Source organism: Phacochoerus africanus, chromosome 1, assembly GCF_016906955.1.
Source record: "Phacochoerus africanus isolate WHEZ1 chromosome 1, ROS_Pafr_v1, whole genome shotgun sequence".
In the NCBI taxonomy this organism is placed as follows: domain Eukaryota; kingdom Metazoa; phylum Chordata; class Mammalia; order Artiodactyla; family Suidae; genus Phacochoerus; species Phacochoerus africanus.
In genome coordinates this window covers 54,226,928-54,250,103 of record NC_062544.1, presented here as the reverse complement: position 1 = coordinate 54,250,103, position 23,176 = coordinate 54,226,928, and the positions used below count along the sequence as shown (strand labels likewise).

The window sequence follows — 23,176 nt, the reverse complement described above, 5'->3', positions numbered from 1 at the left end:
TGTGCTTTAGGAGGCTTTTTATTTGAGCTCTTGCAGAGATGCTTAACTGTAAGGTATTTCAAGAATATCCAGAGTTCTCTAATGAAACCTGTTTAAGCAAGTGCTATTTCTGGTTTTTAACAGTCTTTTCTTCTTTCATGTTTTAAAAAACAGTTACAATGCACTCACGGGCCAGTTTAGGAACAGAGTCCTCAACACTAAAAGTTTTGGTGGTCAATGCAGAAAGGTGTTTAGTGGGGATGGGAGAGATTTCTACAGACTGAGTGGAAATGTCCTCTCCTACACATTCCAGGTACTTAATTATATCGATTTAATTTATTTCTAATCTATGAATTGTTGCCAGAGATCATTATTTATATGATATTAATTTTGGTTTATTTTTGTTGTTGTTGAGAATTTACTTGTGGTCTCATGTGTGATCAATTCTTAGAAATGTCTTATGTGGGCTTTAAAAGAATACATATTCTTTACGAATTTTCTTTGATTAATTCATTTAAAAATTTTACTTTTATACAATTTTAGAGGTTACTTTCCATTAAAGTTATTACAGAATTTGGCTATATTCCCCATGTTGTACAATACATCCTTGACTCTATCTTACACCCAATACTTTGTATCCCACACTCTCTATATCTCATACTCTCTACCCCTATTTTGCTCCTCCAAACCCTCCTACCCCCATTGGTAACCACCAGTTTATTCTTCATATAGAGTCTCCTTTTTTATGTTATATTCACTAGTTTTTTGGGGGGGCTTATTGGCCACACCGGTGGCATGCGGACGTTCCCAGGCCAGGGAATGAACTGACACCACAGCAGTAACTAAAGCCACAGCAGTGACAATGCTGGATCTTCAACTACTAGGCCACTAGGGAACTCCTATATGCACTAGTTTGTTAAGACCATTTTTCGGGGGTTCTTTTTAGGGCTGCACCCTCGGCACATGTAAGTTTGCAGGATAGGGGTTGAATTGGAGCTGTTGTTGCCAGCCTACCCCATAGCCACAGCAACAGCAATGCAGGATCTGAGCTGAGTCTGCGACTTACACCAAAGCTCATGGCAATGCTGGATCCTTAACCCACTGAGTAGGGCCAGGGATCGAACCTGCATCCTCATGGTTACTTGTGTTCATTACCACTGAGCCATGATGGGAACTCCAAGAACATATTTTTAAACTCTGGGGTACAGGGCAATGAACCTTTTAATTTGTGTTATTCAAGCTGAAATATCTTTTCTATCATTTTCAACTCCATGCTCCATGTTGGCTCAGAACCTGGTAGCTTGTCTCTGTGTGGGTGTTAAAACCCAAGGCCCTGGTTATGACTGGTTGTGATCATCTCCTAAGCACTGCCACAGTGTCACCTCACTTAGAAATTCTTTCAGGAGTTCCTGCTGTGGCTCATGGGGATTGGTGCTGGGACAGAGGTTCCATCCCTGGCCCTGTACAGTGGGTTAAGGATCTGGCACTGCTGCAGCTGTGGCGTATGTTGCAACTGTAGCTCAGATCTTATCCCTGGCCTGGGAACTGAACATGCTGTGGGATGGACCCCCCAAATATATATATTTGGCTGCACCTGTGGCATGTGGAAGTTCCCAGGGCCGGGGATCAAACCCTGTGGCCTACACCACAGCTGCAGCAAAGCCAGATCCTCAACTCACTGCGCTACAGGGAACTCACAAAATGCTTTTATTTTTAGATTACAAAATATGTCCCATGTACAAGAGTGTGAATAACATATACTTGCAGTTTGAAAAAAAATGAATAAAACAAACAGGACTCATATATACCCATCACCCATCTTAAGAAATAAAATATTGGAGTTCCTGTGGTGGCGCAGCAGAAACAAATCCAGCTAGGAACCATGAGGTTGTGGGTTAAGGATCCAGCGTTGCCATGAAGCTGTGGTGCGGGTTGCAGATGCGGCTCAGATCTGGTATTGCTGTGGCTGTGGTGTAGGCCGGCAGCTGTAGCTCTGATTTGACCCCCAGTCTGGGAACTTCCATATGCTGTGGGGGTGGCCCTAAAAAGCAAAAAAAAAAAAGAGAGAGAGAAAGAAATAGAATGTTACCAGTGACTTAAAGGCTCCTGTCCACCCCGCTTTGATCACTTTATCACCTCCTCTCCACCTGTACTGCCTATGCAACCACTATTATATGTTTTGTAGCAATCCTTTCCTTGTTTTCTGTATATATTGATCCCATATGTTGTTGTCCCTAAAGAATATTTGTGATTTTAGTTCTTTGCCATTTATCTAAATTAATCATATAGTATGCATTCTTCTATGACTTGGTCTTTCATGCAAAATTAGCATTTTGAAATTTATTCATACTCAAGTGGGTGGCATTTTTATTGCTGTTCCCAATTTTTTCTTATGAAATGCCTTGAAAGTTCTTGTGTGAGAGTTCCATGCAAATGAGCTAGAGTTTCTCTAGGGCATATACTTGGAACTCAAACTGCTGCCCTGTAGGTTATGGATAGGTTACACTTCACTAGGTCAAGTTTCCAAAATGGATCTATCGTCAATCTGTACCCTACCAGCAGTGTGGAAGTGTGGCCTGTGCTGCATCTCCTTGCCAGTGTCTGTATTGCCAGACTTGAAAATTTAGTTTAAGAATTCACATCATGGCACAGTGGAAATGAATCTGACTAGGAACCATGAGGTTGCGGGTTTAATCCCTGGCCTGGCAGTGGGTTAAGGATCCAGCGTTGCCGTGAGCTGTGGCGTAGGTTGAAGATGCAGCTTGGATCCAGTGTGGCTGTGGCTGTGGCGTAGGCTGGCAGCTGTAGCTCTGATTAGACTCCTAAACTGGGAACCTCCATATGCCTAGGGTGTGGCCCTATAAAGACCAAAATAAATAAATAAATAAAAAGATAATTTTTTTTTCAAGGTCTCAAGGTTTCCTCTGCAGGCTTCTAGTTCTTTCAGGCTGTTTCTGTCATACACACCTCAAGTCCTGTTGCTTGATTTCAACACAAAATCTACTCACACAAAACAGCAATGGCTTTAGGGGACATTTGTGATGTTGATAGGGAAATAGAGGAGAGGCTTTCTGTGGCAGTAGTGCCAACACATTCAACAAAACTGTTGACATCCTCCATCTTAAAATGTCCATCCTTCTGCAGCCTCAACAGAAGGAAGTTTCTGGTCTCATCCTGTTTTAGCCTCTTTTTTGCTCTTCTCTTCCAAGATCTCCTCTCTCATTTCTTTCCTCCTTTCTTCCCAGAACTCAAAAATTTCCAATTCAGCCCTCATTACCTACTACTCCCAAATTCGCAAGCCTAAAACTCTTAGAATGTTTAAAGGGAAGGGCCTTTTGTTTAACATTAACCATCTCCGGAAAGCAGTTTCGATTATAAGGAGCAAACCCACCATCCTTCAACTTACAATAGAGTAAGTTACATTTAAGAGTTATTAAATCATGAGAATGGAAGACGAAAATAATAGCTACCAAGTTTTGAATATCTCCTGTGGTATCTGCATATTTTAGGCAATTTGTGTAGTTTGAATCCTCACAGAATCTGAGGAAGGTAAGCAGTATTTTACTATTTTTTTAATGGGGAAAGAGAGGCCCAGAGGACTTCAGCTGACTTGCTCCAAGTCACTAAATTCATAAGCAGTAGAGCTTGGGTCTGGTCTGGTCTGTCAGTCTTCACAGCCCTTCATTTTTCCAGTACATTTTACTTTTCTGATATATTGTATTAAATACTTTTTCAACTCTAAATTCTGCATGATGAAAAAATATGTATTGTAATTTAAGCTTTGGCCAGAAGGGAGAATGTGTGATAGAGGATTTTGTCTCCTCTTATTCCTTGGAGAATGTGTCGATAATTCTTTCATAATTACAAAGGAGAGAATTATATGTGTGTATATATTTGGGTCAAATTTAGAAAGTTACAGAGAAGAGGGACTAAAAAGGGAGAGAATTTCTGACATAAGTTGAAATGTAGACATGTTGGAAGGCTGCAGCTTCTGAAGAGGAGAAATAATTTAATAACAGAATAATCCTGACATGCGTTTTCCTCAGCTTGGCTTGGTTTTTGGATTGACGTCTGAAATGCGTTTCAAGTCACTGAATTTGAAGGTGTTTGTCAGAGGTAGAGGGAAATTATAGCCTGTTACTGAGTGAAGAATAGAGATGTTTTGAGAATTTTGCCAGAGGGAAGTGAGGTGGAAGCAGGAGGCAGTGAGTCAGGCGCTGAAACACTAAACCCAGGTGCGACTATGGGATCGGTCAACATCCTTCTTGGTTCAAATAGACCGAGGGCCACTGGGGAGTCGGGTCTCTACAGGTGGAATGGGACTTTTGGCTTGTTGGAACATAAATATTAGTAAACACACACAAAACAGAATCAGTCATCCTCTCTTCTAATCTCTGTTTTGGAAATCAGCATGACAGTTTATCTGGGACAAGCCTGGTCTCCTGTTGATGCCACACACATTCTGTTTTCTCATACTTTTCATACCACAAGGAAGCCTTTGAAACGTAAGCACATTCCTGCTCCGTGGTCGCTTAGGAAAGATGCCATGCTGCTTGCTTAGTTCAGCCTGGGAGATGCTGAAAGAGTGCCATGCTTATTCTCAGCATATAATGAGTTCCAGATGAGAGTGAGTAAAAATTAGCGTGGAGAAAATGACTTCCTGGATCCTCCTGTATTTGTTCTCTATTCTTTTCCCTTATAGTTTATTACAAGATATTAAACATAGTTCCTTTTGCTGTATAGTGAGACCTTGCTGTTTAATCTATTCTATATATAGTAGTTTGTACAAATCCCAAATGCCTAATTTATTTCTTCTTCCCTTCCCCTTTGGTAACCATATTTATTTTCTAAGTCTGTGAGTCTGTTTCCATTTTATACACAAGCTCATTTGTGTCATATTTTAGATTTCACATATGAATGACATCACATGATATTTGTCTTTGATGTACTTTACTTCATTATATTTTTTGAAGAGAGATCTATATGAATATTAAATGAATAACAAAAACATATTCTAAAGGCAATTTTAACTAATGCCTAGTTATCTGATCCTCTGCTTCCTCTGTTGGTATGAATTTATATATCCGAGATTTCTGAATTTACTTTTTTAACCAAAAATAATTTAAATGATGACAAAGATAGCTCTCATAGATTAAGAACCCTTTATATTTTAGGCACTGTTTCAAGTGCTTTAAATGGATCTTTTTTTCTTTGTATTAACCTAAGTAGGTAGGTACTGTCATCTCCTACTATACAGATGAGGAAACTGTGACAAAGAAAGCTGAATAATTTAACTACAATCATAGAGGTGGTAGATGACAACCATGGGATCTGAACCCAAGAGGGTGATTCCAGAGCTGTGTAGTGTACTGTACTTTTGTGAGGTTAGAAGGTATATAAGTGCTGATAAATGTGAGCCAGCAGAGAAAGAAAAATTGAAACTATTAAGACAGGGAATAGGGAATTCCTACAGTGGTTCAGTGGTAACGAACTGGACTAGTATCCATGAGGACTCGGGTTCCATCCATGGCCTTGCTCAGTGGGTTAAGGATCTGGTGTTGCCATGAGCTGTGGTATAGGTTGCAGACACAGCTTGGATCCCATGGCTTGGATCTGGTGTTGCTGTGGTTTAGGCTGGCAGCTGCAGCTTTGATTTGACTTCTAGCCTGGGAACTTCATATGCCATGGGTGCAGCCCTAAAAAGACCAAAAAAAAAAAAAAAAAAGAAAAAAGACAAATAAGACTCCAGGAATAATTGGAGTTCCCATCGTGGCTCAGCGGTTAACAAATCTGACCAGGAACCATGAGGTTGAAGGTTTGATCCCTGGCCTCGCTCAGTGGGTTAAGGATCCGGTGTTGCCATGAGCTGTGGTGTAGGTTGCAGATGTGGCTTGGATCCCCCATTGCTGTGGTTCTAGCTGGTGGCTAGAGCTCTGATTCGACCCCTAGCCTGGGAATCTCCATATGTCACGGGTGTGGCCCTAGAAAAGACAAAAAGACAAAAAAAAACCCCAAAAAACCCGGAAGGGAATAATCAATCTATTTAAGCAGTCCTTTGAAGAGGTGGCAAGGAATGCAATATAGAGAAGAGACAGAGAAACTAGCCTCAGACAGGAGGAGAATACACCAATGCAGGAAAGGAAGAAAAGTTCCTAAGTTCGTAGCTTTGTTAGAAGGGTAAGAAGTCTCTACTTGATACTGGGAGTGTTTGTAAAGAAATAAGTTAAGGTTGTTTTCTGAGAGTGAACGAAACAGTTGTAAGATTGAGGGATTGAGATGGGTGCAGGATTTCGAAATAGATACTGTAGGGTATGAGAAAGAAAGAATTGGCCAGAGAGATTTAAGATTGCTGGAAAGTATTGAGGGTTCCACTGAGGCTGGAAATCATGAATGGACTTAGAGTAACACCATTCTATAGTTGTCTGATTTTTCTCTAGTAGTGTTGAGCTGCTTGGCCTCAAGCATTGAACCAGGGTTGGGTTTTGGCCAGGCAAATTCGGTGACAGGAAGTTAAGTTCATTGGCAAGAGGATAGTTTGAAGTTATGAACCATGAAGCCTAATGGCAACGGGAAGGAAGTAAAAAAACCATGAAAGTGCTAATAGGGAAAGGGAAGGGAAAGTAAGTTGAAGAGCTGCTTTCTGTGAACCTGAATAACAGATATGGCAATAATAGAATGAGTCAAAAGAGTAGGAGGTGTCAGAATGTGGGATGTTGGAATTTGTGATTTCAGAGGAAGACTTGGTCTGGGGGAATTTAGGATCTTAGCTGGAAGGAAGAGTATTGATTAAAGAAAATTTAAGATCATACTACCTTGAGAAATGATTCTTGTAGCTACATGTAGCTTACATGGGAGTGAGGAGATGCTGAACTAGAGTTCCTAAGAAGCTTATTTGCATAAATCATGAATCAAATGTTTGAATTGTGCATCTGAAGATGAGAGAAAATAGGATTTTTTTTTTTTGCATGGAAAGAAAGGTAGATAACTTTTCTTTCTTAAGATAGAGAAAAAATTAAATTCTGTGTCTATCCAAAACCAAATAGGACTGAGACACTATCTAGACACTATCTAGCAACTCTAGAGATTTCTAATACATTTTTAATTTTGTCCTGTTTGTAGTCAATATTAATACATACATTCTTCATCTTGACTTGAGCTGAATTTTTTAAACAAACCAGTTTCATAACATAATGCAAATCATGTTCAAATAAAAGGAATTAATAAATCCACTTTTTCTTCTTTCCTGCATGTTTTTAGCGTATGTGCATAGTTTTTAACATGGGTAGTGGTAAAAGTAAGATAATATTTCCTGGCATTTTGTTGAATTTCTGTTTTAGTCTTCTTTTGACTGGCCATATACTTTCAAATTTGTAGCTAACAGCATTTAGAAATATCACATTTATACTCGCTTTCTCCTCTAACATGACTAGTTTGTCCTTACAGGCATCATTTACAATGGCTACATAATATTCTGTTGTCTTTTTTAGCTTTCTTTAAAAAATGTATCATATTTATCATTTAAATTTTCCCTGTGTTTATTTATGCTTTGATCTCAAATACAAATGTGCATGGACATATAATAAAAACACAAATACTGGAGTTCCTGTCGTGGCTCAGTGGTTAGCGAACCCAACTGGCATCCTCAAGGATGTGGGATCGATCCCTGGCCTTGCTCAGTGGGTTAAGGATCTGTGGTGTAGGTCGCAGATGCGGCTTGGATCCCACATCGCTGTTGCTCTGGCATAGGCTGTCAGCTACAGCTCTGACTGGACCCCTAGCCTGGGAACCTCCATTTGCCTCGGAACCTCCATATGCCTCGGGTGTGGCCCCAAAAAGACAAAAAAAAAAAACCCCGAAAAACAAAACCCCACAAATACTTGTGAAAGGAGAGTTGCTGATTTGAATATTTATATAGAAACAGCCTGAGAGTCATAATTGCATGTTTCATTTTATTCTCGTGGTGATTGACATGTTTAGCAAGTTAGTTGCCTATGATTTAAAAAAAAAAAACAACTAAAGATTTTTTTCATGAAGATTCAGATAGATTTCTTGTTGGAAAATGAGTTATCTGTTAATACTAGGACCTAGAGTTACATATAGGGCTGTCTGACAGATTTGAGTGTTGGGTACCCTTTTAGACAGGATGTGTGCTCACTTCTTCATTATCCCACATTTCCCTGCATGCTTCCAACATTTATATTACTTGCTAGCTCACTGTTGGGATTTCATTTTGACACTTGATCTAGGACAAAATAAAGGATAAAGAAATGTTAGTCTTCTCCATGAATGCTGGAACTATCACGTCTCATCTGCAGGCGACTATCCTGTAGTCTTTTAAAATTTGGGGGGAGGGAGGAGGGTGGATTTTTCTCTATCGTCCAGCATAGGAAAAACAATTCCAATCTTAGTATTTGTCCAAGTCAAACAGAATTAGAAATTTAAATCCACTACCAAATTATCTAGAGCCTTTCGGAACAGCCCAAAAGATCTAACAGGTTCCTATCACTTATGTGCATCTCTGTTCTCCCCATCAGATGAAAAATCAAGAGACAACTGCTTTGTAGGTCTCTGTTAGTGTAGCTTTGTTAATTTGCTCACTTCTGGGCTAAATGTTGACCTTAAAGGAAAATGGAAGATGTTTGTACACAAATGTTTTTTGGTGTTATTAATACCATAGGCCCTGCTTGACAAAGAGTAATTATAACAATGAACTGATCATTGTAATAATGTACTAAGTAATTATTTTTAAGAACTCTATATTCATACAGTCCTGGTCTTAGTGAGAGTCACAGTTGTTTTATGTCAATGAAGAGCTTTGACTTTCGGAGATTGTGTAAAATGTTCCTGTTAAAAGATTCATGAGAAAAGATTCCTGGTTATATTTAAGGCCTAATTTGCTCATATCACAAATTTTCGTTTTCTTTGTAGGTGAAAATAAATAATGATTTTAATTATGAATTTTACAATAGTACCTGGTCTTATGCAAAACATACATCTACAGAACATACATCATCTAGTAAAGGACGCGTCTTCATTTTTAGTTCTTCTTCTTCTTCCCACAGTTATTATGCAAAGACCTATGAAATCCTTAAGAAAAAGGTTAGTATGAAATATTGGTTCACTTTTCCATGTTTTACTGGTTCAAGTATTTCTAACATTAACAAAAGTGTATTTACCAAAAGAATCAGCTGTCATTTTAAAAATTAGGGCATAGTACCTTCTTCAAAGAGAAAATCCAGTATATTCCTTTAAAAAATATAGTTTTGCCCTGTTAATTCTCTTTGGTGATACATTTATTTACACAAAATTTTCTCATTAAAATATTCATTCTTATTTAAAAACCTGAAAAAATTTATTACTTTCACATCTTCTAGTGAAAATTAGTCTAAATTTCTAATTCATGATTACTGATGCTACTATTTTAAGTGTTAAATTCAATTGCAAAAATCCAATGAAAATGTGTGTCTGAAACACTAATACCAGAGTTTTTTTTTTTTTATTTAAGAAAATGCATGAAACTAAAAGATGTTAAAATACTTTATTACTCTGGAGATATCAATGTTTTTATCTGAGGAGGTTAAAAGACTTAATTTTAGATACTTTGTTGTTTTGAGATACTGCAGCTTTCATTTTGGGCAACCTGAACAGTTGAGATGGATTCTTCTGATATATATTTACTGCCGAAGAATTTCTCAGGCTGATCATCATTCATAATATGCATATTTCATACACAAGTTACTTAAAGTCAGTATCTTGATTAATAAATTGCATAAGCAAGGTATAAATGGATATAAATTTTGTTTGTTTTATGACTAAGGAGCCAACTGGGGAAATATGAACAGTAAAAACCTTTATCATATCCATATTATATTGTTCACATGAGTGAGAATTTGGTGTAAGGTGGCTCTGTCTTGGACACCATGAAAAGATGCTTAGGAGAATTCCCATCATGGCTCAGCAGAAACGAATCTGACTAGCATCCATGAGGATGCAGGTTTGATCCTTTGTCTTGCTCAGTGTATTGGGGATCTGCTGTTGCCGTGAGTTGTGGTGTATGTCGCAGATGTGGCTCGGATCTGGTATTGCTGTGGCTGTGGCATAGGCTGGCAGCTATAGCTCCAATTTGCCCCCTAGCCTGGGAACCTCCATATGCTGCAGGTGCGGTCCTAAAAAGACAAAAAAAAAAAAGAGAAGAAAAGAAAAAAGAAATATACTAGATCATTCTTAAAAAAAAAAAAGCAAAGATGCTTAGGAAAGGTTTAAGAGACCTCATTATAAAGTGGTTTAGCATGGTAATAAATTATATGGTTATCCTACTTATAAGTCATCTTCAAGATGTGGACTCTAGGGACCTTATGTTCTTATTTGTAAGATTATTTAGCAGTTAATGATGCAGATTATCTTTTTCTAGTTGAGGAGGGCATAACAACTTGGTCTTGGGATTTTAAAGGTCATATATAGAAAAGTACCATGTTATCACTTGGATATTATTCTTGTTTAAGATTCCTAAAATAGCTTAGATTGCTTCAAGTGAGTGGACCCAGAAGAGACCTCATCATGCATCAGAAATAAAAATTGATGTAATCTGCATTGATGGAGGCGGCTTTTGGTGGAGACACTGGATAAGGAACTATTTCTATACCTTTTTATCTTGAGCTAAAACTGCTTTTACTCTTTCTTCTTCCCACAGAGTTATCAGTTGTTGGTTGTTCAGAACACTGTTGAAGTGGCTCAATTTATCAATAACAATCCAGAATTTTTGCAACTTGCTGAGTCATTCTGGAAGGAACTCTCCTACCTTCCTCCTCTGTATGATTACAGCGCCTACCGAAGATTAATTGACCAGTATGGGACACATTATCTGCAGTCTGGGTCCTTAGGAGGAGAATACAAAGTTTTATTTTATGTGGACTCAGAGAAAGTTGCAGAAAGCGGTAAATATTTTAAAAATTGTTATATGCAAGCATTGCAGGGATTTTCATGGGGAAATAACATGTAGTGAACTTAAATTTTAGTGTTTTTAAAATATGACAAATAGAGATCCAATTGCAACGGAATCCAAAATTGAAAGAGTCCATTATACTCTACTCAGCATCTTCCAGGCTTTAAGCAAAAGCCTGCCCACTCTTTTTTTTTTTTTTTTGGTCTGTTTTTCAGAGCCGCACCTACAGCATATGGAGGTTCCCAGGCTGGGGATCGAATCGGAGCTGTAGCCGCTGGCCTACACCACAGCCACAGCAATGTCAGAGCCGAGCCGCCTCTGTGACCTATACCATAGCTCACAGCAACGTTTGATCCTTAACCCACTGAGTGAGACCAGGGTTCGAACCTGTGTCCTCATGGATACTAGTCAGATTTGTTTCTGCTGTGCCATGATGGGAACTCCCTGCCTACTCTTTTGGATGGTACCCTGAAATGAGAGTTAAGCCAATATCATTATTCCTGTCTCCAGAGGGTGTTGATTGGATTTTTAGAATACTTTTTAATCTTCCCTGTTTCTCAGTTTAAGTAATATTCCTTGAGGAAAATGCATGAGGAGTTTATGCAACTACCTATTTTGATTTTTTTAAAAATTTACCTCTCTTAAAGTATTTTTTTTTTTTTTTAAATTTACCTCTCTTCTTCACCATTCACAATCCTTTAAAAAAAAATCTGCTCTGGAAATCACAAGTGTGCTTACCACATAAGACTTATAACAATAGCTTAAATTTATTGGATGCCTTCTTCTTGACAAGTGGGTTGCCTATGTTAGTGATGACCCTCACTACTACCTAGGGAGAAGGCAACTATGACTCCTGTCTCATAGGCTGAGAATTGGAGATCCAGTGCTATGAAAAAAACTCATCCAAGGGAGTAGAGGTTGTAAGAAGGCTCCAACATCAGCTTAGTTTTTTCCTTGCTACTGGAATTTCCTGATATGTGTTAGAATCAGGGCACACTTCTCAGTTCATGCTTGGTTGACTTCATGGTGAGAGAATGGTCCTCACCAGCTGCCACCATGTTGGAGGAGAGAGTGATGTCTTAGCATCCATTCCTGCTCTCCAGAGATCTTCTGGCTCCCGCTTACTAATGTTCCAAGTCCAACCTGCTCCTTCTTAACTTTGTCCTGAAGCTCATGGCTGCACTTGCTTCTCCATTCCAAATCACCTCTTCAGCATCCTCCTCATCAGTCAGTATTTTCTTACCACCCTGGAGAAGAGTAAGACTTCTTACATGAGATTCAGAGGTCTTCTGCTTCTTACACTGTCTCAAGTGGAAATTATCCTTGCACCTCTATTCCTCTGGTCAAAGCTAATGGAAGCCAATATTGGCTGAACCATATGAAAGTAAGTTACAGACACATGATGCTTTATCTCTAAATAAATGCATGTATCTTTTGTTTATTACAAAAATTAAATATCACTTTTTTCTGACCCTCGAACCTTCCAAAGCACTTGAAAATGTACATATCATATTGCTTTTAAAATTTATTATTATTATTATTATTTTTTTTTCTTCTTTGGCCACCCTGTGGCACATGGCGTTCCCAGGCCAGAGATCAGATCCAAGCTGCAGTTACGACCTAGGCTGTAGCAATGCCAGATCCTTTAACACACTGTGCTGGGGCGGGAATACAGCCTGTGTCCTGGAGTTACAGAGATGCCACCGATCCCGGGATCGGTGCACCACAATGCGAACTCCATATCACTTTTGATTATATGGCCACAGTGGTAGAAAACAACCTCTGAGCCCACTCTCACACCTGGCCAGCATCTCAAAGAAGATTTTCAACAAATGTGTAAACTAAGCACCTTTAAATTTTTTTTCCCCCAGATCTTAGTTCAGAGGATAAGAAGAAATGTGCTTCCTCACATATTAGTTTTCTATTTAAATCATCAAAGCACAAATGCAAGGCGATGGAAGAGGCCTTAAAATCAGCTTCAGGTAAATGAGAAGAGGGCAGTTTGCATTACAAATTTACCTCTGTCTCTCTTTCTTGGGGTTAATTCCTGATCTCCAAGGGCCTTTGAAATTTTAGCAGGTGTTCTATTTTGTATTTTTCAAACATTTGGTTATTTTTACCCTAATCTCTCTCTCATGTGTCACAGCAGTGAGACATCATGCAGCGTGGAAATTCACTGGGCATCTCCTGTGTACTGTAACTTTGTCCTCAGTGTATACCACCTTTGTCCCTATGAGGATGGTTGGCAAACTAGCCTGGAAAAATGACACCATCAGGGGAAGCTTCAGTTGCACTCTGTGACATAGATGCTCAGTGCAGTTAAAGTTTTTGGTGCATGATGGTGGTGGCACTGATGGTGGGGGCAGAGTTGGGGGAAGTGGCGTGTTAGTCTTTGAGTGATTGAAGAAGGAACTGGAAAGGTGAGCTCATTTAGATTGTGGCTAGATACCTTGTTGGAGTTTGTGTTTCCCACTGATGGCAAAGGATGCCATTAAAGGATTTAATACATGGAGTGATTAGATCGAAGATGACAAAGATAAGGTTGTAGCAAAAGAAGAGGGATTGAGAAGGAATCATCTGATAGGATAAGAACCAGAAAAGATCAGTAATGTGGAAGGTAGAAGAGAGGTTGACAGAGAGAAAGAGAGAAGTTGAGTAAAAGAAGGCCTGAAGACTTTTCATTGGATGTTGCAATTAAGACTAAACTGCCTGAAGATGAAGAGATTCTTAGTGCAGCAGGGATGGAGGTGAGACTGTGGTGTACTGTGTCAGGCCTTGGTGCACAACTGGAGCTCAAGTCCTCCTGGGGTGATGGCAGAAATTGGGACAAAGGAGAAGACTGACCCAGGTGCTAAAATTCTCCTCAAGGAAGTGAGGATTCTTGGGATATTAGTAGATGACTGCAGGAAGGAGGGAGGCAGAGTGTTAAGCCAGGTTTATTTGTTCATTCACATACTTTATTCCTCAGCTATTTATGGAGGCTATAATAACATGCTAGAAATTGTTCTAGTCACTGGTGATATAGCAGTGAATATGCCAGAGAAAGTGCCTATCTTCTTTTAGCTGGCAGGATATAGGAGGAGAAATTTTAGAACAAGATGGAAATATAATAATCTGGAAATATGCATGAAAGTGGGAGCTTTGGGAAGATGCTGACATCAGTTATTTGTTGGGCTGCCAACTGGAAACTGCTCACTGATTTTATTTTACTTTGTGTTTAACAAACATGTAGCACTTGTGAATGTGTCAGCACAATTTTAAGTGATTTACAAAAATTCACCAATATATTCCACCTACTAAGAGTTGGGCAATATACATATTCTTGTTTTATGGACAGGGACACTGAGGCACAGAAAGATTGCCCAAGACCACATTTGGGAAGCGTCAGGCACGAGATTCCAAGGTCTGGTTAACTAATCGGGGCCCTTCACTGTTGCCCCAGGCTGATGGTCTGGGGAAGAGGGCCAGCTGGGCAGAGAACTCACAGAGGTATAGACATAGAGGCTACAGGCTTAAAAACGAATATAAAGGATGATTTCTTAGAATCTGTAGTTTGTCAACAATGTGTCAGTTAAGGTATGCACTTAACTGATTTACATTTAGATATGCAGGGGGATTACCTGGGGCAGCCTGTTCAAATGCTGATTCTAAGCTTTTCTCTCAGCTATTTCCTCCTAGGTCTTGAGTGGGGCTCAGAAATCTGCAGTCACTCTAGGTGATTCTGATTCAGGTAGTTCAGGGACTGAACGTGGTGATACACTGTATTTGTCTTTTTTTTTTTTCCTCCCACGTGGAGGTTTCCAGGCTAGGCGTTAAATCAGAGCTGTAGCCACTGGCCTACATCACAGCAATGCCAGATCCCAGCTGCATGTGCAACCTACACCACAGCTCAAGGAAACACCAGATCCTTAACCCACTGAACGAGGCCAGGGATCGAACCTGCATCCTCATGGATGCTAGTCAGATTCGTTTCCACTGAGCCACCATGGGAACTCTGATACACTGTATTTGAATTATGACTATTTGCATGTTAAAAATGTAGTCCACAGGTAAGATGAGGAAGCACTCAGGCAGTTTATTAAAAATTTGAGGCTTTAATGATTTCTTATGATAAAAGCATAATTTTTGCATTTGCAAAATTTTATAAAAAATTTGAAATTTCAAAATAAATAAAATTTGAAATTGTTAAACTTAGTTAAAAAAAAAAGGAAATGAAAATCACTCCAAATCTGGTCAGCAAGTTAGGAATTTTCATCCTGACCAGGTGGAAATCAATTATACATGGAGATGAAAATATTTCTGGGAGTTTCCATCTTGGCATAGCTGAAACAAATCTGACTAGGAACCATGAGGTTGCAGGTTCTATCCCTGGCCTTGCTCAGTGGGTTAAGTATTCAGCATTTCTGTGAGCTGTGGTGTGGGTCGCAGCCGTAGCTCAGATCTGGTGCTGCTGTGGCTGTGGTGTAGGCCGGCAGCTGTAGCTCCAATTAGACCCCTAGCCTGGGAACCTCCACATGCCAGGGTGCGGTCCTAAAAAGACAAAAGACAAAAAAAAGGAAAAGAAAACATTTCTCAAATTATAGGCACATCAATGAAAATGACTAGTCTTCAGACTTTTTATTTATTTTTTTATTTTTTGCTATTTCTTGGGCCGCTCCCTCAGCATATGGAGGTTCCCAGGCTAGGGGTCGAATCGGAGCCGTAGCCACCAGCCTACGCCAGAGCCACAGCAATGCGGGATCCGAGCCGCGGCTGCAACCTACACCACAGCTCATGGCAATGCTGGACGTTAACCCACGGAGCAAGGGCAGGGACCGAACCCTCAACCTCATAGTTCCTAGTCGTATTCGTTAACCACTGCGCCACGATGGGAACTCCCTCTTCAGACTTTTTAGAACACTTTTTATATATTACTGTATGCCTGTTAATTAATAGTGTTTTTCTTATAATTAGTATTCCAGATGCAATGAATTTCCCCCCAACATTTTGAGAAAATTTTCAAACATACAGATAAGTTGAAAGAACATAGTGGTAAACACCCATATACCCACCTTCTGTATGTAATAATTATTATTTTGATAATTGATATATGGATATCTACATAGAGTTTTATGTTGACTTTTAGCCATATGTAGATATATATTTAAAATATTTATAATATTTGTTGAACTATTTGGAAGTTTCAGTCATCATGTTCCATCTCTAAATATATGCATGTATCATCTAAGTAGCAAGATAGTCAATCTGTATAACCAGTATTCTTATTACACTGAGAGCATTAAGAGTATGAATAATAATTTCCTTTTTTTTTTTTGTCTTTTGTTGTTGTTGTTATTGTTGTTGTTGTTGCTATTTCTTTGGGCCGCCCCCACGGCATATGGAGGTTCCCAGGCTAGGGGTTGAATCGGAGCTGTAGCCACCGGCCTACGCCAGAGCCACAGCAACGCGGGATCCGAGCCGCGTCTGCAACCTACACCACAGCTCACGGCAACGCCGGATCGTTAACCCACTGAGCAAGGGCAGGGACTGAACCCGCCACCTCATGGTTCCTAGTCGGATTCGTTAACCACTGCACCACGACGGGAACTCCTGAATAATAATTTCTTAATAGTCCTCTACTGTCAGGTGATGACTGTGTCTTTTCTCTTTTAATAGATATCATTATTTTTTTTAGAAATTCTTTGAACATATTTTTATTGAGTATTGACTATGTACTCCAGACACTCATCTATGTGCTGGTGATACAGCAGAAGACAAAATAGACAGGATCCCTGCTCTTTCAGAGTTCCTGGAGCTTACATTCCAATGAAATCAGCACAGGAAACTAATTCGTGGAGAAAATAACCAAGTTATGAACCAAAGAACAATTCCTCTGAGGAGTAAAAAAAAAGGGATTCCCTATTGTTTGAGTCAGAAAGAAACAACGAAGTCCCTACAGGGTCACCAAAAAGAGGGCCCTGGAGTTCCCGTTTTGGCGCAGTGATTAACGAATCCGACTAGGAACCATGAGGTTGCGAGTTTGGTCCCTGCCCTTGCTCAGTGGGTTAATGATCCAGCGTTGCCGTGAGCTGTGGTGTAGGTTGCAGACGCGGCTTGGATTCCGCATTGCTGTGGCTCTGACGTAGGCTGGCGGCTACAGCTCTGATTCGACCCCTAGCCTGGGAACCTCCATATGCTGAGGGAGCGGCCCAAAGAAATAGCAAAAAGACAAAAAAAAAAAAAAAGAGGGCCCTGCTGAGCTCCCTGATGTACACCTGAGAAAGTCATGGCTTTTGGTCTTCTCTTTACCACAGCCTTAGTGTGGAGGTCAAGGCAGAGTGCTCCCCAGGGGGTCCACAAGGGCATTTAAGTCTATCCCCAAACCAGCGGCATTTCCAACCAGAGAGCAATGGAAATGCCGTTGGTTGGAAATGCAATGGTTGTGCAAATTTATTTCAATCAAGGCAATAGTCTTTCAAATATGAAATTCAGTGAAGAGGAACATAAACGTACAGGAAATTAAAAAACCGAAAAGGACCACGAAACTAAAATCGTTTACAGCATAACAGTTTAAGATATTAAAGTGAGAATGTAGAAGATTTTTGCCTATGAAGACATTTAACCCTTAGCCCCAAAGTAATACAAATGGAAACGTACTTTAAGGTAGTTTGACAGTTTTTAAATGCAGGCAGATAATTCTGATGTAAAATGTTCTGTTTTTCTAAGGACAAAACAAACTTGAAAGTATTTAGTCAAACTTGGTTTTATAAAATGGTTTAATGTACAAAGTTTTCTAGGAGTTTTGGACCTTCACAAGGCAGAGTGGGCCTCACTGAGTTTAAGAGACTGTGAATAAAAGAAACAATTCAAAAACCAAAATGAAAACAAGCAAATTACATAGCAAGATGCACTGAGAGAAAAATAAGCTACAATAAAACCTAAATTAATTAAAATTCATTCGGGACAAGGTGAAGTTGTTTAGTTGAAAACGTCCATAAATTTAAAAGAAAAATATTTAAATTCTCCATGAAATACACAGATATAAATATTATGTGTAAAGAATAAATTGAGTGCATCTAAAAAAAGGTGTGGCCTCGTAAAGATCCTCACAGAAGTTATTTTAATATAATTGAAAACAGTGATTAGTAACTGACCTGTCAACTGGTAAAAGGGTGCTCAAAAGAGTGCTGAAATTGTTTAAATAGTCCAGAAACAACAGGCTTCCCTACCAACTATTAATTTGCTTCAGCAGACCCGTCAGCTTAACTCATTATCTATCCAGGAGGAATGAATGAGGTTTTACTGTAAAAGTGAAAAACAAACATTTCAAATAAGAAGCAAGCTTTACTGATACCAAAAAAATTAGTAATGAACCTTCAGTCTGAAAAGCTACCAAAAGCTGCAGGTAAAGAGCAGGACATACAGTATTAGACCAGTGATTCCTTTGCTCATTAGAAATACAACTGCAATCTTATAATCAAACAGTAGAACCACGGCTTAGTAGGAAGCACTAAATTTTGTTTCTTGGCGGGAAGAGAGAGAAGTAGATATTTTTTTGGAGTAGTTTTTAAGTTCATAAAAAATTGACCAGATAGTATGGAGAGTTCCCATATCCCACTGTCTCCGCAGGCAGAACCTCCTCCACTATCAGCATCCTCAGCCACAGTGGTCCATTTGGTACAACTGATGAACTTATACTGACACATAATAACCACCCATAGCCCATAGTTTACCTGCAAGTTCACTCCGTGTTGTACATTCTGTGGGTTTGGACAAATTCATAAAGATGTGTATACACTATATTAGCACACAGAGCAATTTCACTGCCCTAAAAATCCTCTGAAAATCCACAAAAAATTCTAAAAATCCCTCCTATCCACTGCCCTGGCAACCACAGGTATTTTTACTGTCTCCATGGTTTTGCTTTTTCCAGAATGTCATATAGTTGGATGGATTGTGTTAAAATACTTGACTTTCACTTTTCTGTTCTCATTTTCATTTCATTTATGCATTGTAACTTATTTCATCTGATTTCTCCTTGAGTAGGAACTCAGAGTAATGTGTTGCGAGGGGTCCCGTTTGTCAGAGGGGGACGTCCTGGCTTTGTGTCTGGCCTTAGTTACCTGGAGCTGGACAACCCTGCTGGAAACAAACAACGATATTCTTCCTGGGCAGGATCTGTGACTGATCTTCCCCAAGTCATAAAACAAAAGGTATGTGATGCTCTGCTGAAGGCACCAGAAAGCAGTCATGTTTACGGGCATTGGGAAATCAAGATTAAATCAAGGTGGTTAAACAGAGAAGGTTGTAATTAGCATTTCCCAATTATGTTTTGTATAGTAAAATGAATGTATATATAATAGGAAACAGAAGGTTCATTATCTTGTATGTCCATATTTCAGTTGTAAAGGTTAAATGTCTGGTAAAGCCCAAGAGAAATTAATGATAAAATTTGCATTTCAAGCTTTTGACCTAAATTTGATTATGTTTTCCTTGATCCCCGATTCAAGGAGTTAGATATTCTTGCAAGAGGAAGGCATTTAGGCTTGTCTAGTGTTAGGTTTGTCAGAACAGCTTTCTTCCTGTGGCTGTGGCTTATAGGCTCCTAGAGTTGTGCAAATCAGTTCTAAAAAGAACCAATTTGGCTGGCAGAATTTTAGGATGTTTTATTGACATGTCAGTTCTTTTAATGACACAATATATGTGTTTTTAAAAATCAGAGAGTTAAGGCAAAATTGCACACTAAAGACCACAGGGCTTATGGGAAAAAAGGGGTAAGGAACACAACACTCAAAAACTTTATCTGTGACACTCATTAAAAAAGAGGCACAATAGGAGTTCCTGCTATGATGCAGTGCGTTAAGAATCTGACTGCAGCAGCTCTGGTCACTGAGAAGGCACAGGTTCGATCCCTGGCCTGGTACAGTGGGTCAAAAGATCCAGTGTTACAGCAGTTGCAGCGTAGGTTGAAGCCAGGGCTCGGATTCATTCCCAGGCCTGGGAACTTCCATGTGTTGCAGGTGGGGCCATTAAAAAAAAGAAAAAGGCACAATAAAAACAGTAACAGTTTTATATATGTTAAATTAAGAAATGCCTGTATGTACATGTGTACAGTAAATGTAGCACATTCCCAGAAGAAGATCTAAGCTTGCTGGGTGATGGAAGGGTTGCTTGTGAATTATTGGGAAGTGGTAGAAGGCATGCTATCAGAAATGATGGGCAGTGGTAACACCCTTTGTGGATGGGTGTATTTTATTCTATAGGTGGTGAACTAGATGGGTGTTTGAGGTGTGCGCTTGTGTGTGTGCTTTGTGTACTTCTGTGTGGCTTGGTTCAGTGGTGCACAGTTTTCTGTGTTCACCTGGTATTTCTTATAGACAAAATCGTACATAAGGAAACACAAAATTTGCAATATGCTCATTTTATTCCCTAATATATCAATCTTAATGGAATGAATTCACTTTTTTTTCATTTTATTATTATTATTTTTTAATAATTATTTCCCCAATATGATTTTTTTTTCTACTGTATAGCATGGTGACCCAGTTACACCTCCATGCTGGTGCTGCTCCAGCCAGCTCGTGCTGACTCTCTCAAGAGCCAGTGGTGCACATGTCTCCCAACGACGTGCTCAGTGACATCATGGTGGTAGCCCCAAACTGGCCATGGTGAGAATATTTACACTGCAGAAATTGGCCAAGGCTATAAATCAGAGCCTTTTTGTTTCTGAGAGAGCAGATAATTGGAGCTTAGCGAGCATATCTCTGGTCTCAAAATTGCTCTTCATTAGACTTCTCCAACACGGAGCCGTAATGCCCACCTGTTGAAAATTTCTTCAGGGAGAGAGAATCATGATCTCCACTAGAGAGATGTGTTAAGTATCTCAGAGCCAAGATATTTAATCTTAAATTTAATTGCACTTACCTCTTGACTGTAATTTAAGTGCATTTCCCTTTGTTCCTCCCCTCTGCAGGGGAGGAAATGTATTGCCTTCAAAATAATCTTTCAATAACTAGAAAATGAACATCCTATTGGTTTTTAAACATTTTATGCATGCACACAAGGTAAAAATATTATCCCTTCCCAAATATTATCCCTTCCCCATCTGGTCCTATTTTTTTTTCCTGGCTTTGTCTTATAAAGAAAGTTAATTGCTTTCTCTTTATATTTGAACAAGAAATAGTTGGAATTAACATCAGTGGGCCTTTTGGCTTTGTTTTAATGGGGATTGAGTCAAAGTGCTGAAAGGAAAATATTCTCACCTAAAACCCTGATTACTGACCAGGATGTCTTTATCTGTGTAGCTGACACCTTTGTATGAGCTGGTAAAGGAAGTACCCTGTGCGTCTGTGAAAAGACTATACTTGAAACGGGCCCTGGAGGAGTATCTGGATGAATTTGACTCCTGCCATTGCCAACCTTGTCAAAACGGTGGCATGGCCAGTGTCGAGGGGACCCAGTGTCAGTGCCATTGCAAACCAAACACATTTGGTGTGGCGTGTGAACAAGGAGTCCTCGTAGGGGATCATGCAGGTCAGTGTGCTGCATTCTCTCCAGTAATGCTGAACACATTGAAAAGGCCCTTTCCCTCTGGCCTTTGAGATTGTGCTTCTTTGAGAATAGAGAACTTTGGAAGTCTCATCAGGCTTTGAATTTAGTATCTCCTTCTCTATCCCACTCTGGATTGTAGCCACTGGGGTCACAGCCCTCTGTTGTCTCTCTACTTTTCCATCTGAACTAACAGACCCACCTTGCCTTCTACTCTCCACTCTCCACTAGAATAGATTTATGCCTAAAACACCTCCATTCTTCCAGAATCATCTCATTAAGGATTTGTCATAACTTAGATCTATGGAGCTTGTATTTGCGCTAACCTTTCTAATAGCAAGCTCTTGGAAACTACTTTCTTTCTATTTTGTGTTATGTCCCATTTGTCAATCATTCACAAATGTTTGTTGAACATCAGCTGTGTGCCTGACAGCGTACTTGGTGCTTTAAATATCTAGTATGTGAAGTTGACTTCATAAAGTCAAAATATGAGATGATTTGTGTATATTTGTTTTTATATTTATTTATATGTCTCTTTCCTCTAGAAAGCTCATTTCTTAAGGTCAGAACTGTTTGACCCCTTATTCCCAGAGCTGGACAGAGGGCTTCACTCAGAGAAGTCACTTAATAAATGTTTGATAAATGAATAAGTACACGAATAGACCATGGACAAGCATCAAGAAGGCATCCTTGCTTTCAAATGTCTTCCCAAGTGATCTGTCCTGGTAAACTGAAATGCCACCACTGTGGAGGCTTGGATTTACAGCTATTTTTATAAAATGAAAGCTCCCCCTGCTGGTGAGAGATGGAGTAGCAACCATAATACATTAAGCTGTTATTACCTGTTAATATACCCAAGGGACTACTTTATTTATTCATTTATTTTACATTTTTTTCCCGTATATTGTATTTTTAAAAATTTATTCATTTTATTTATTTTTAAAATTAAAGTATACTTGATTTACAATGTTAGGGGGCTATTTTATTAACTCAATTTTTAATTATAGAAGAAAGGGCAAGGAAGACCATGGGACAGTTATGTAAATTATTTTAGTTTTGGTGTGTGTGATACTGAGGAGTTAGCGTGGAGGGAGTAAAAGAAGATGGATGTAGGTCACACAGTAGAAATAGCCAAGGAGCAGTCAATCTACTCATCTATTATTAGGAAATCATGCTTTGGGACAATGGTTTCTGAGACCAGTTCCTAACTAGGAAAGCAAAGCTCTGGAATATGCTGCACATTTTCTCTTTCCTCCCCCAAGAAATATAATGGGGAAAATGCTGAAAGAACTGTGAGCCATGAATCAGCCCTGAGGTGGAAGATGGCCAGGGTGAGTTGAGGAGGTGTCTGTGGATTGGAGGAGGATGCTAACAGGAGGTAGAAGCATTTCTCCTACTTATGCATTTCCTCATTTTGTACAGCATTAGCACAGGGCTTGGCCACCTGGAGTACCCAACAGACTATGTTCTTCTTACACCCAATCATTGCTTTAACAATAGGAAGTTATGGGAGTTCCTGCTATGGCACAGTGAGTTAATGACCCGGTTTGTCTCTGTGGTGGCACCAGTTCGATCCCTGGCTCAGCAATGGCACAGCTCTGGTGGAGGTCACAGCTGAGGCTTGGATTTGATTCCTAGCCCAGGAACTTCCATATGCCGTGGCTGTGGCCAAGAACAACAACAAAAACAACAAATAGGAACTTATTTGCCTTATTGAGAGATAGTAGG

The 23,176-nt window shown here is 39.5% G+C and overlaps 1 protein-coding gene across 1 annotated transcript in view; it reads left to right on the top strand.

The window, feature by feature from the left end:
- Positions 1-23,176, top strand: part of C7 (complement C7) — a 60,147-nt gene that overhangs the window by 13,345 nt on the left and 23,626 nt on the right. The window contains exons 6-11 of the mRNA XM_047766486.1: positions 154-292; positions 8,908-9,078; positions 10,670-10,913; positions 12,793-12,903; positions 18,947-19,113; positions 21,205-21,433. Coding sequence (XP_047622442.1) covers positions 154-292; positions 8,908-9,078; positions 10,670-10,913; positions 12,793-12,903; positions 18,947-19,113; positions 21,205-21,433 — 1,061 coding nt within the window. The remainder of the gene's footprint in view (positions 1-153; positions 293-8,907; positions 9,079-10,669; positions 10,914-12,792; positions 12,904-18,946; positions 19,114-21,204; positions 21,434-23,176) is intronic.